Source organism: Delphinus delphis, chromosome 8 (genome assembly GCF_949987515.2).
Source record: "Delphinus delphis chromosome 8, mDelDel1.2, whole genome shotgun sequence".
NCBI lineage: Eukaryota > Metazoa > Chordata > Mammalia > Artiodactyla > Delphinidae > Delphinus > Delphinus delphis.
The window spans coordinates 28,232,228-28,247,630 of NC_082690.1; the positions used below are offsets into that span (position 1 = coordinate 28,232,228).

At 33.3% G+C, this 15,403-nt stretch overlaps 1 protein-coding gene across 2 annotated transcripts in view; it reads right to left on the bottom strand.

Annotated features, from left to right (window-relative positions):
- GRIA4 (glutamate ionotropic receptor AMPA type subunit 4) overlaps window positions 1–15,403 on the bottom strand; it is a 515,737-nt gene that overhangs the window by 31,286 nt on the left and 469,048 nt on the right. For both annotated transcript variants that reach the window (XM_060018030.1, XM_060018031.1), the window contains exon 13: window positions 14,649–14,896. In XM_060018030.1, the coding sequence (XP_059874013.1) occupies window positions 14,649–14,896 (248 nt within the window). The remainder of the gene's footprint in view (window positions 1–14,648; window positions 14,897–15,403) is intronic.

Below are 15,403 nucleotides of genomic sequence, written 5' to 3' on the forward strand. Positions count from 1 at the left end.
AACAGAACTTCTCTGCCTCCAGCCAGTCTTGTTTCCTTATAGTCCCAAATATGTTTTATGCAGAATCAATTCCAGTCTCACGATAGAAAGTTTACCAGGAATTCCTTTTTTTTTTTCTCTTAGCTTTTCTAAATTCTTATCATTTTCCAGTAATCACTCATTGACTTATTCATTCAATTAATATTTATCAACTATTACATCCGAACCTATTTTATCAGGTCTTTCCCAAATATTCTAGATTCTAATTATCTCTTGCTTCTTTAAATTATCTATTTATTTTCAGGAGCACTCACATTTGCTCTGAGTCATACATTCCTTTACAATGTTAGCTGTACCATTTTTTCTCCTTCTTGGAGGACAGCAGCTGTGTCTTATGGTACTTTATACCATTCTCAGTCCTAATGCAGGGCAAGAAATATAGTAGGCATTCAATAACTAAATGCAGAATTGATATCTCAGTGAGTTAACTTAAGGTGCTACTTTTCAAGCAACCTACTAAAATGAGAGTATAGTGTGTTAGACAACAAAAGAGAATCAACCATGGAACCTAATGAATTTTGGGAAGACCTGGTATGAAGAGTGTTTTAAAACACACAAAAAAATAAAATAAAACAAAATAAAGCAAAAGGCTTCAAAACTGTCTTTTAAATATTGGCAAGGAGGACATAAAAAATTACTGACACTAGCCGTCTTAATGAATAATGGCAAGCAATTTTGTCCATTGTATAAACAAAATAATCTAAGAAGGTATTCCATATTATAGATAGTTAAAGAGATCACCAGCTCAGTTTGTGTAGCCAAAGAATACTAAAAGATAAAATCATATACAAGTTTGTTTGTGAATATCAAGGGAAATCTGATACTTCCAACTAAACCCAAAGACAAAAATCACAGATACTGGCAATTTTATAGATCAGTTTTAATCTATTTTAGTGTAGCAAATAAAACATACTACCTTTAGAAATTTTTTTACTGCTTAGAACAATATAATTCAGCACATTTTAGAAATTAAAAATTTCATTTATCATAAACAGATTTTAAATGTCAACTGTATTTGTTTTAACTTAAGATTTATTTTATTGTATATATAAATAATGTATTTAATTCACTAAATACATCTACTTAACCTTTATATACAAATACTTTAAATTTCCTATCAAGTTCTTGAGAGAAAATATTAAAGTTTTAATTTTTCTCTTTCATTTAAGGTTGCAGGTTCATTAGTAATAGAATAGTCTTTAAATATAACTCAAAATACATAACTTAAAATGTCTTTTAATTGATCTTGTTTCATCTACCTTAACTTTTGGGTTGGATTTTGGTTAGGTGGGAGAATGGCACAAACAGAAAAAGGAAATTGATTGATAAAAATAGGTCTTAGAGAAATAGAGATTATAAGCTAATGGGATCTTGAAAGGAAGCTATCTGAACTTGCCATACAAACTAGGAGAGCATGTGACTTTTCTGTTATTCTCTGACAATAGCTGAAGACTAAGAATTCTAAATATTTGTCTATAAATATTTTAAGTTTATGCCATTCTAAGTGAAACATAAAGCTCTTATCTTTGACAGCAACAGGGCTCATAATCATATTTCAAACAGAAACATATTCTCTCATTTATTTTTATTAAAATTTAAATAGGAAGAAACGACAAAAAGTTTAAATTATTAAGTCTCGCCTACAGTTGTTCCTATTGGGGTTAATACTAGAACATATCACACAGTCTTTTAGCTATTAGCTCCTCATCAGGTTGGATACTTTTTAAACTACCAGTTTGGGCACTTTCATTAATTATTTTTAATATATTTAATAAATGGAATGCAGTTAATATGAGGTCAATACTTTTCACTTTACTGAGCGACTAAACAAGAAAAAATGATGTTTTATCTCAATTTCAGGTTATCCAAAAGAACTTGAAGTCACTGCAGAACCACCAAACAATTCTTTCTTGGAATTAGATTACCATGATATATTTCATAAGAATTCAAAGTACACAACAGATCTGCCTGACATAACTAATATCTGTGTGGGTGTCCAATTTTAACATATAAATAGCCCACTAAAAATATTATGACTTTTTTTTTCTTTGCTTAGGAATGAATAATGTGCCTCCAATATAGCCTATACCTTTCACTAAAGGAGTCAGTCATTGAGAAACTCGAAGTTAGTTTCTATTAGGTTTCTGGATTTGGTGACCATTGCAATATCATTATCTACATAAATAGTATACGTTGGCATTAAAATCAAATTTCTAGTTCGTATGTGTGCTCTCATGTATGTTCCTAATCACATGACTACTATGGCTCTTACTCAGAAGATAGCAATCTCTAACAAAAATATATCCTGCTGAAATGAATTTCTTTCATTTAAAACCCCAACAATCCAATTTTAAGATAACGCCAAGATTCTAAACACATTTGTAACAAAGCAAAAACTGTGTTTCTGTAAGATGATGATTATTTACTGACAACTCATTACCTGAATTCTCATTCTTTTGGCACATTTCTTCTCCTTCCTAAAATTTCCTTCTTCTTGATCCCCAACTGTCTCAGTTACATGATCCTAAAGCTTTCCTAAAATCCGTTTGAGTCACATTAAGATGTAGCCTCCTTGGAGAACAACAATAACAAAAAGCTATTGCTGGATAGAATCTGGAAGCTGATCCCTCCATAATCCATATGATTTCTTCAAATATCTCAAATTCTGGATGCTTTGTAAATTCTCTCACTTGTTTCCACTTTGGATTTCTCCCCTATGGAAGGACCAATTTGAAATAGAGTACCAAAGGCAGGGAATACTGATGATGTTCATTGACAACAACGTAAAACGTGAGAGGTAACACTGGAAACCATTAAAGAAAATGTAAAAGGCCTGGGAAGTGCTTCTATAAGCATGGAGAAGTACTGCTCAAGACAATATTACCTCCCTTTCATCTTATTTTTCTAACCACAGTTTTCATAGGGTATCTTAAAAATTTCATTAATCCTATACTACTTCACACCAAAAGTCTAACTGACCATATTTCAAATTATGTATCATTTAAATTATATCAGCTGCTTATTTTAATAAAATTTTTTCTTAATGATATATTTTCTATAGAAACACTTTGGATTTTACTTTTAATATTTTTGTAACCTCATTATCCATTATGGTTTGATTGTCAGTTACTATCCATATTTTACATGTAGTGAAATTAACAACTGATGACAATTTCCTAAGGCCTATGTAAAAATCTAATCCTTAATGGAAAACTGGCACTGATATTTAATGATGATGGAAAACCTTTACATATAACTGATAAGACTTGTGTGAAGGTTTTTATTTTTTTCCTATTTCATTTGTAAGTGGATATTCAAATAACTATTATGCATAGGTGGCAAGCTGCTTTCCTAATCCTGTTGGGTTAAAAAATATAAATGTATAAAGAAAAAGGGATTAAAAATAGGTGGGGGAGGGGTTTCCTTCAAATAAATGGAACCCATTCTTTTGAAAGAAAACTCCCCTCTTACCTTGGTCCTGGAGCTGGTTAGTTCTCCTCTGTCCTCCTCCTAGGGGAGAAATACCCAAAGTTAAACAATAATAGAACATGGTCTTGTATTAAAGTCAAGTTCAGTTCTGGTTGATCCCTTCCTCAGGTCTCACAAGACACTACCAACTATCTGATATACTGGGGCATTCATTGAATTGAACTTAAAATACATTTAAAGATTAAGCCAAAGGGGAATGAACATTAGCTGTGTAAGGGAGACAAAACTGTCTGCTCTTTAGTCAGTCTATTTTATTAGAGCTTCAATAAGCTGAAGACTGACTTAGAGCAGAGTAATTTATGGAAGGGCATTGATTGGGTAATTTTCATCAGCTGGAGTGAATCATGAAGGGTGTACCATGGGGAGTACCTAAAGTTCCCCAAGTAGAGAGAGGCATGCTGTGATGTTTCAATGCATTTCCCTGATGTTCTTCATGTCTTTTGAGGGTAAAATGATAGTGCTACAAGCAACACCATGTTTGAAGCAGTACTAAATCTAGTATGAACAAGAATTATTGTGAAAGTGAAAAAAAACCCTAATAGCTCATTAGATGGAAACATTTGGAAAAAGTCTGAGACATGGATATGATCAGAAACTATGTGCTTCAGTTTTTTCAAAACAGGGAATCATAGGTTAGATAAAGAGGGGATTTTTTTTTTTTTCTCAATGTGTCTCTAACTAGTACTCTCAGTGTCTTTGGAGAGAAACAAGGCGGCATAGTGAAACAAGCATGGATTTTGGAATTATATAATAATGGGCTCCTATTCCAGTTCTGTCATTTCTCAGCTCTTTGACTTGAATTTCAGCAACATCATCTGTCCACATGAAGATAGTAGAACCAATGTCAAGGGGTTGTGGCGGAAAATATAATCATATACATGTGCTTGGTATGTAGTACAGTAGTTATTAAATTTTATTTCCTTTTTATTTATATGGTCTCTGATATGGAATATAGTTGATTTACAATGTTGTGTTAGTTTCTGCAGTACAGCAAAGTAAGTTTGTTATACATGATATGGTCTTTTCTTACTTGAATGACTTTATCTCTTTAGAGACCAATGTCTAATTAACTGACCTTATCATCAATTCCTATATACCCCTTGGCGTAATTTCAGAGATAGTGACCAGCTCCCATAAAAAAAAAAAAAAATCAAATACCAGACAATTGATTGAATTCTGTGAGACATGGAGGAAAGTGGAGACCAAGAATGAGCCTGAACCCATACAAGATCATGTGCTATTGTTATTTAACTTTGGGTAACTTATTAAAATTCTTTATCAAGTAAAATGACATCAAGTGAGAAAATGGATGTACTTTTGGAACGTCAGGTTGTCACAGTATATCCCAGAGACGTCAAAATGAAGGATGCTGTAGTCATTACTCAAATGGCTATTATGAAAATGTGCAGGGAAAAAACACTGTATGGCAGATTCTATATTATACATCTATTACTGTTACCATTTATTTAATGTTGGATTCATCCTATGAACTTTAATCACTTTAATGTTACATGATATAAATATGGCACAATAAAACTCCTCCAACTACAAATATACATGTTTTTTCTCATGTTCTTCCTTGGAAACTTTAACTTCATATATTTAATGAATATTCTAAGAATGGCTATTTTGACAAACCAGCCTTTATCCACTATACTCTATAAATTCTAAAGAATATATACAGAAATAGAGACTTTCCTTTTTTTCTGAAACAGATATATTCAAAAATCATAAAGCTGTGCTATAAATAGAAAAAAAGAGTAAATTATATTTTATGAAACACCTACTTCATCCATGGAACCCACTTATCTGATAGAGTTTTTGATGGAATTATCTTTATATTCTGAAATGATCTGAGAATCTATGAATAAGAACAACTGTAGGTACACTGCCAGGCTTGGTTGCAATTACAGTGGCTATACAGTCTTCATGCTTCAGGGCATAAACTGATTGCTATTTATAATGAAGGGAAAAATAAAAAAGAAATTAAGTAGTACTAAAGTTGTTGGAGCTATTATGGTGCTCTTAAAAATCAACCCTCTCAAGTATTACATATTGAACCACCACGGGATACCACATTTCATAGATCAATTTTTATCATATCTAGATATGGATATATATGTTTTATTCTTAAAAAAACAAAGTAAGTCCTTCTACATGTATGTGTATCACCTTAGCTGTTTTATTCCCACTTTAATATAATCCAAAGAATTTTGTCAGATTTGTACGTTGCCAAAAATTTGATGTCAGTATATAATTTTAAATCTCTCTATATATAAATATAAAAGAATTGTGTCTATCTCTAGCTCTGTGGTTCTCTCAGAGAAGTTCTTTCCTTAAATACTTTTCCATTTCACAATGTAGACAGACTATGATAAAAGCAGCTATTTACTTAATTAGTGACTTACTTAATTCCAAAACCTGATGAGTTTCTATTGATGTTCTGGGGATGAATTTTCCCCCAGTGTTATTAGGTGTCCACAACTTCAAAGAGGTATAAGAGAATTCTTTGGTTGTTTTGCTAAAGACAGTTCAGGGCATGACTCAGAATCTCAGACTCTCAAAGTGAGAAGGGAATTTTGATGTCACTGTCACAGTACTCTCTAAGAGATGTGAGAATCCCTTCTATTTCTGTTTGAACAACTCTGATGTCGAGAATCATAGCCAATTTCCCCCCATTTTTTGGACCAGTTTTAATTGTTGTAAAATCTTTCTTTGTGTTGACCCAAAATCTACCTCTGTGTAATTTCCTTAACTTATCAAGAGTTTATTTAGTTTTTAGTATTAATTAGACTTTATAGTTTCTTGAGCTCTTATATGGCTATTTGCAATATGCCTTGAAATTATCAGTGTTGCTGAAACTGCAGCATGGAATAATCATAGAACCTGTTCAGTAAGTTTTCAAAGTAAACTATATTTATATTAATAAGTTTTTTTTCTTTTTTTGTTCTTTTCCTATAAGAGCACTGGAGAGAGTCAGAAGATCTCCGTTCCAATCTCAGCTGTGTGAGACTGTGGGCAAGTCACGTAACGTCTCTAATTTATAATGTCTTCCTCTGTAACAAAATGACATCATAAAAGGGTTAAAAGGAGCAAGTAAAAAATATATATATGTGGAAGTGGTTTGAAAGCTATAATGCTGTACTGCTACTATTATTGTTTCACTTTAGAAATACATTGCTCAGCAATTTTTAGAGCTCTATGTTAAGCTAAATTTAAACATTATGTCTTAAAAGTGAACAAATTAAAAAGCACATTAATTAAATAATAGATTAACTGATTCTTTGCATTATATGATATTATCATTGCTATATCATTTCATAGTAAATAATTCTTTTTTTTAGTCTATGACCTTCATTTTTACTCTGGAAGACAATCAGGTCAGTTTTTCTTGGATCCCATTTACTTCTATTTACCTCTGATTAGCCTAGCCTCAAATATAAGCCAAAAGTTAGGGCATTGATTTAGGGTTCTGGATACTTGGTTTAATTTTAAGTTTTTTATTTCACATTCTTTTTATCTTTTAAATTTACTTTTCATGCTAAAGATGTTAGCAACTTAGAGCAGCTGTACTTATTGATAATACTTTTTTTGTGATCCTAGTTGCAAATTCCTGAAAAGAGGGGAAACTAGGGACCGGGTGTCTGATGATGTCTTCTCTTAGTTACTAACAGGATTCTGGCCTGTTACTATATCTAAAAGGATGTTCAGAAGTTGCAAATCTGTCAGCTCCAAATATGAAACAACTAGGCTTCTATAATAGCAGAGGCCTTGCAGGTAGTTCTTGACAGTTTTTATATAATCTTTTGTGTAGTGAAGCAACAATGGAGAGGGTCCATATACTCTTATGTTGTCTTTGAAAGTGAGTTGCTTGTGTCACATTTGTTTGATTGACTCCAATTTGATTTTTATTTTGGCAAACTCCCAAATAGTTAACACTTAGAGAAAACAGATTGAATTTTTAACATTTCTGTAAAAAATATTTGTGCATTAATTTCTTCATTGAGTACCCTAGAGAAAAAGTTAAGATAAATAAAATCTAGATTATTTCAATATGATGTGATGACTTTGTTTGGTCAATAGTATTTACAGTGATAGATTTCTTCCATATTTTGGTATTGTATACTTTGAAAGGCAGAATTAATGCTAAGAAAATTTTTATGCCTTTAATGATTCTTTCGTTGTTGAGTTGTGTGACAGTAAAGAAACATATTGAAATGGCTTTACGAAGTTTCTGAAAGTGTATTTCATTCTGTGAATGAGTCCTAACAATGAATTTTAGGTTTTCAGAAAGTTTGGAATCTGTCCATTTAAAATAAACTACTTTTAATCATGAAAAAACTATTCCTGGTATTAAGGAGGATAAACAATATATTCACAGTATTTCTAACTTCTGTTTTTATGATTATTATTTTTAAAATGTTCTCATAATCAATATAATGCCCATTTCTGAGAAGGCTTGTGGCCAGGCTAGGTATTTTAAAAACTCGAATGGTGACTTTTCTATTCAGGTGTTGCCAGGTGTGTATGACTATGTTTGTGGCAAAGCTATTTCAAATGTATGTTATTTCATTCTGAAAACAAGAATTATAGGACTGATTTTTGGGGAGAAATAAATATTTAAATAAATGACCTACAGTTTCTTATCCCTACTTAAATTAAAGCAGAATATAATTCTAAACTAGGGTCTTTACTATTTCCCAGTTCATTCCAAATGACTGCCAAACTATTCTATCTTCCTTCTCTTAAATATGAATAATAAACCAGCCCCATCTTGGCTGATATTGTTTTGGCCAAACAGATCCCTTTTCACTTGCTTTGTTGTTCCTTTGTGTCCCCTTTATAACCTGAGCGCTAGCACTGCAATTGCTTCTGGAAACCAATCCTTGTAGTGAGATGATGTGTAAAGATGAGTGACATAATATGGAACCTGTCAAACTATTAGACATATATCAAGAGGAAACACTTAAATACACTACTAATATAGGGATAAGTTCATCTACAGCACGTTTATTACATATCAGATTATGAACTTTATCCTTAGATACAACTATATGTTTCCTAAATACATGTGGCATGGGTAGGTCAAGGCTGCTTGACTTGGTTGGCTATAGGTTCTACACTCACATTAGTTGTGTGTTGCAACTGAATTAACTTGAATTTTATAGGATATAGATATTCTTTTGGGGGATTCTTTACACTTAATATATTTGTTTATAAGACAATTGTGTGGGACCAAAGAACAACAGCTTGGAATTCTGGCTTTTCACAGAACTGTCAAAATTGAGATCTAAACTTAGATCTCTTGTCAAATCAGGTTGTGAAGGCTTAAACTGTTAAACTTCTTTTGTAGCAGTTTTATCTTATTAAATTTAATCCTCTTTGAAGTGGTATAAACTAAAACAGCCACAAATTATCCACGTTTCTCAGGCAAGTTACTAAAATATAGCTTCTAAGTGTAATGGAGAGGAGGCATATACAGGTAAACACTGAATTTAAACTTTCAGATGGTGTTACCTACGGCAGCCACAAAACATCCCCAGAATGAACAACTTGAAAACTCTCTGGTAAATTCTCAGGTGGAACCCAGCAACCATCTGTTGAATAAATTGGCAAATGAATGAAGGCAAATCATATTGGCATTTTTTTCTTTTTACAAGCAGGGAGAATGGAAAATGTATAATACTTGGTGATCTTAAAGAAATGCAGAAAAATGCAGGATTTTTTTCCTTTTCATGGGGAGCTGTAAATTTAATCATCTTTTGACTGCAGGAAAGAGCTAAATGAAAAATCTAAAATTTCAAATGGCAATAGAAAGTGTTATGTTTCCTACTGTACTCAGTATCTAGCAAGAGAAAGATGGGATGCATGAATTCTAAAGGGGATTATTTTCCCCTGGGACACATTTAGCATTGATACCTTTACCATGTGACATCTCAGTTTGTGAATGTAAAATACTTGGTACCCACATCTCTAATAGCAAACTGAGTAAGTGTTTAAGCATATCACAACCAGGGGGATTTGCATGTGTTTGTGTGCGTTTATGCTGAGAGGTGCAAATGATTTTTGTATGAGTGTGTTTTCTAATCCCTAGGCCAACAGACTATGTTCCAAAACATAATGGGATCACAAAAACTAAGTTCAAAAACTAAGTTATCTGTAGCATCTTTTAATATGCCACCTAATAAAATGAGGGATATTCATAAATGAAAACATATCTCTCCCTTTCCATAATAGTTAAAAATAAACCCATACTTGTGTACTAATCTGCTGCAACTCGTTTCCAGAAAATAAGTTAAAAGTATATTTACTTGAGGCCAAGTGCTGCTAAGTAATATTAAGTACTCACTTTAAATTTCTGTACTTTTAAGTTTTACTAGTGTCTACATTAAGTGCTAACAATTGACTTGTTACTAATACCAAAAACAGACTACAACTTTAGTGTCACACACAGCATCCAGCAAATTCCTTCTTTCTAAACTTTCCAAGTATACCTGAACTTATGACTAAATATATCTCAGAAATTTTATGTAGGAAAGTGGTTCCTTCAAGATAATATATTTTTCACACATGAATTTGAATATTAAATTTAATACATCTGCCCTAAAAAAATACTCCCAAGTTGAAGAAACATAATTTGGCCTACAGAGAACTCTACTTACCCTGATACAGATTTAGACTTGAGACAAGTGTCTTATGAGGTCAGTGATTGTGTTAAATACCGAAATAAAAAGTCCAATGAAGATGTGTTATTCTAATTCCCATTCTTAGTACTTCCTCTCCTCTGCCATGATATTGCTGTGGGGGCTCTGAGTTGCCTGTTGTAAACTAAGCATGATGTGCCTGGTTTCAAAGGAGCAGCTCCTGTTGCCACAGGTTCCTGTAACTGGGCATCAGCAAGTCCAAATGGGCCTCACTTTTCCCCAGATTTCAACCACTGATCAAGTTCTTTTGGAACTGCTTTCTCTTGAAAGACCTTTTTTTTTTTTTAACGACAGATCATTTGTCTTATATTAGGCACAGTTCCACAAATATCTTTAGAGAAGGCAAAATTTGAATGGGAATTATCCCTATTGAATAATAAAAGTATAGGAGACTAGCTTTTTTCTTTTTTAGTTTTCTTTTTAAATTTTTGGCTGTGCCACGGCTTGTGGGAACTTAGTTCCCCGACCAGGAATCAAACCCGGGACCATAGCAGAGAAAGTGCTGAGCCCTAAACACTGGACTGCCATGGAATCCCCAGGACACTAGTTTTTTTAATGTGGCTTCAAACATTAGGGTCAAGCATAAAAATCTTTACAAAGGCCAGGAAAATTCTGAAGATATGATCCACTTCTTTGTTTCCTGGAAGTACTTGAAGATACTAGATATCATGAATATTTTTAAAAGGGGTATTTCTCATTTAACAACTATTTAATAGTCAGTAAATCTGTATTAAATAAATTATGATTTACTCTAAACAATCTTTATCAGTTTACTTATTGCATGGTAAAGTTGAGAGTCTAGAAACTAGTGTAATATAGATAATACACTAAAGAAACTACTTTTTGATAGTAAAGTATACAACTTTCCTAGATAATAAATACTATAGTATAGTACGTATCTATACTAAAGTTGCATAGTAAAGTTGATAGTATTGATAGTATAGTCAAAATACACTTCCTCTTTCATCTAAACTTTACATCACATTGCTATGCCATCTAGAGTGTCTATTTTAAAACAACCTTTAAAAATTTCTCAACCAGTGAAGGCTTTTACAAGAGTTTTGGATTGCCAAGGGTACTGGAGAAGGGATGAGAAGGAAGTTCATGTAGAATAAATGGCATTGTGTATGTGGAAAGAAGATTCAGGAGAAATATCAAAGTAGGGAGATAGTGAAACATAAGAGATTTTACCCTTTTATCTCACAATAAGACCTGAAAGTTTTCTTTGGAAGGTAACTTAGAAAAGCAAATAGTAATGCCAGTAAGATTTAAGTTTTTTGACTCACTGATATTTATAGCTTGTAGGTACACTTACCTATAATTGCTTTCCTTTTCAATTTTAAAATTTATAGATTCTAAGTTTAACAACATCAATATACCTGGCATCATTCTATCACCTACAAATTGGAGAATCTATGTCAAATCATAATATACTGATAATTTCTGAGCATACTTACTGGCCTTCTGTTACTGAGAGCCGTTAGTGATAGCTTGATGGTTTTAACATTGTGAAATGCTACGTATGTGTATGCCCAGCAAACGCTAGCCTGAAATAAAGTCTCTCTGAACAATAGGGAGCTTTGAATATCATTCTCTGCCATAAAGATGGGTGCCAGTCATAACTGGTTTAATATTTGTTACCCTAGTCACAGATATATGCTCTGTGATGATCTGATTGCCTGTGTTTTAAAGCCTACATTAAAGACCCAAGTCTTGATTTTCCATCCTGATTATATATCCTACTCTTACTCTTTTCTGTGACATTTATTTTGAAGCATTTTGACCAAACAGCAAGATCTGGAAATAAAAAAACTCCCTAGATCAACAGAAGATTGCTAGTCATTTGTCTGCATTCTCTGGTTATATTTATATAGAAGGAAGATTGTTTTCCTTTTCATAAAGTCTCATATTACCCAATGAATCAAAACAGCAGCGTTTGGAAGAAAGCCATAATTAATGACAGTGAAACAGACCAATCTCAATGTGTCCAGAACTATTAACCTAAAAACTTGGTTAAAAAAATAGATCTTGTGGGAAAACAGACTTAGTCTCAACTGAACAAATGAGGCAGAAAGTTTTCAAAGATACTCTTGATGAAGGTATGCCCTCTGGATCTTTCTCTGATGACTAATTATTTTGAATTTCGTCATTTATACAGAAGGTGCCTATTGGTCCATCTCTATATTAGTTTGCCTCTTTTGAAGCAGAAGGTTACTAGTTGAATAAGAATGAGAATTTAAGCTTAATGAGCCTCCTGCTTAGTTGGGCTGGGTGTGGGGGAGTAAGGAGGTGTGGGTAAGGTGAATGGTGGTTAGCCTTCAGTGCACTTCCAGTATTCTCAAAGACAGGACAAAATGACTGTGGTTTTGGCATGCAGGGGCCAGCTTGCTCAGGAAATTGTGGCATGTATAAAGCAAAGCACATAAACAAACTCTTAACCCAGGAAGCTGAGTTTAACAATTGCCTCATTAACAAGATCCAGGGAAAGACAGGAAAAGAGGGGGAGGCCAATAGCTGATTATTATACAGTTCTAGACAGATGAAGCCCTTCAGCTTCTCCCTAAACAATCCCTGTAGTGTGGATTTGACAAAGTGGTACATTTAAGAGGGAACACTCTTGCTATCAATGGGAGTCAGGCGCACCCTTATCTGAGGGCCAAATTCAGTCCCTGGAACTTGACTTTATCAGTAGACACAAGACAGAGGACAAGGCAGCTACATCCACAGAGAATTAATTAAGAGCAAATGCTACATCCAGTGAATGTAATCAATAGTGTGAACAGTAATCTACATATCACCCTCTGTTGCTGTCTCCCTTTCTATTTACTACTATTTCGATAGAGATTTATTTGCCACATGGCCTCATTGAAATTACATATTTCTCATGTTGCATCAAACAATATATTCCCTTAAAGACCAAATATTCTAATGTCACTTTTAGTTTCTGAATGGCTGAAATCTTTTTGGGTAGAATTTTATCATAGATAATTTATTTGTTTGGCTTTCTCCGTGCACATTTCTCCAGTTTCATATGCGAAGTGTGTTCAAATAAACCTGACTTCAGTATTGCCAAAGTCTACACCCAAATATGTCTTTGCTGGCTAATTTTGTTCTATCTCCTTTAAAAATTGTCCCTTTTGAACATACCATGGAACCCCTCTTGAATTATTACAGTGTTGTTTGCAAACACAAAATACTGTTTTAACACAAACTTTTCAGTACTAGTATTTGTTTCTTATATCTGTCTCAACTTCTCCCCCACCCAGCACATATACCTAAAGTACATTGCAGTTCCCTTTTTGAAACCAATCATATAATTTTATATTGTTTTCACTCCTACTAGGCAACAGTACAGGTCTCATTACCTTCATTTTTCAAAGGCTTACCAGAAGCATCATTTTTCAAGACCAGGTTCTTGGTTAATTCCTTTGGCAAAGATTCTGATTTCTTCTTGAATCTGTGCTTTGTATGAATCTCTCCTAAGCAGCACTGAGACCAGAGTAATTTATCAGTCGTCACTTTTGACCCCAGCTTTGCTCTAACCCCAGCAATTCAACAGCAGCCTTTGTTACTTAAGGAAAATAGGAAACTCTGCCTCCTGGACATAAACATGTGAATTTTCTATGTCCAGGACCAAAAGGGTGAAAAGGGCAGATTTTACCAACATTTCCTTAAGAAACAAAGTCTCACTTTTAACACATGTGGACTACCAACCACATGTGTGATGCTTTGGTCATAAGTCACATTTTAGGGGTCTATGTGTGAACAATTTTGAATTGTTACTGGGTCTAATTTTACAGATCTTACTTACCCCATACTCCCTTTGCAACAGTAGAGAGTGTGACTTGAGTAAGCACAATAAAATCAGAGCCCAGTTTTCCCTCTGATCATAATTGCATTTATAAATAAATGTGATTTACAAAGTTAACATTGATACAACTCAGGATTTTCTAAAATATAATGATGTCATAATAAATGAAACATTGAAATGGAAAAAAAGTGTTTTTCTAGAAGATATTGATTTCTTCTTAGAAACTAGCAGGCAGGCATAATTTTAAAAATAATGAAAAAATGTAGAATTATTACTGACACAATGAGAATGTAGATTTCAGTGACCAAAAAAAGTTGATGAGATATAGAAGCATATGCTACCCATGTTTTAGGCCCACTGGAAGCAGCTAGTGTTCAACCAGTTTGGTTTTTATATGGCCTTAAAAGATATATGTCAATTAAGATTAATTATTCTAAAATTAAAAAAAAATACCTGATTGTTGAGCAAAAAATATGAAATGGAGAAACAGAAAAACAAACAAACATACCATGTTCACACACAAAACAAAATAATTCTCTCAGGGACATCAGGGAAGGTGGAATACTATAACAACACATGTTATATTGTTATACTATTCCACCCACCTTAATGAAGAACCCTTGGGTGTTGCTACTCCATAGCCTTTCGAATCCAGATTTCCTCCCACTTTCATTGTGTCACATGGCTTTCGCTGCTCAATGTATTCATTCATAGTGGACTCCAGGAGAAAGGCAAATTTGCCCTTGGATTTTCGGACACGAGCTACTCCCTCAGCTGTAGTCCTAGTGAACACTGATGGCTCTGCTGATCGCATGTAGGTCCACATCTTTTCATACACTGCTATTTTTGATCTCTGGAGGACATTAAAATAAAATTAAATACAGGAAAGAAGGGAACAAGATGTTAATATTGACTGAACCGAGATAAGGATAAAACCTTCTACGTTACCCTCTAATTGCAATTTGCCATAATAACATTATTCTTTTACAATTAGAAAACTGCCTTTTACAACTGTTTAAGAAAATCACTGAAATGAAAGACATTTAAAAGTGATATTTGGAGAAAAAGGTACCTCATGTCATAATAACTACCTTACTCAACTGCTTAAAGAACAAATTATTATTATTATAAAATGTAGACAGCCATAGAGAGAGTTGTACTGAATTATAACAAACAAGGAGAGTTGTTATATTGTTTTATTTTCATATTTTTCCATGCCTCAAAGTTTTAATGTAAACCATTCTAAAAAAATGTATACAAAATGTGCAGTCCCTATCAAGTCAGTATTTGAACACCAAAGGAGGAGGAGAAATCTGCCCTAGTTTACAAACCAAATATCCATAAAACAAGAATCAAACTA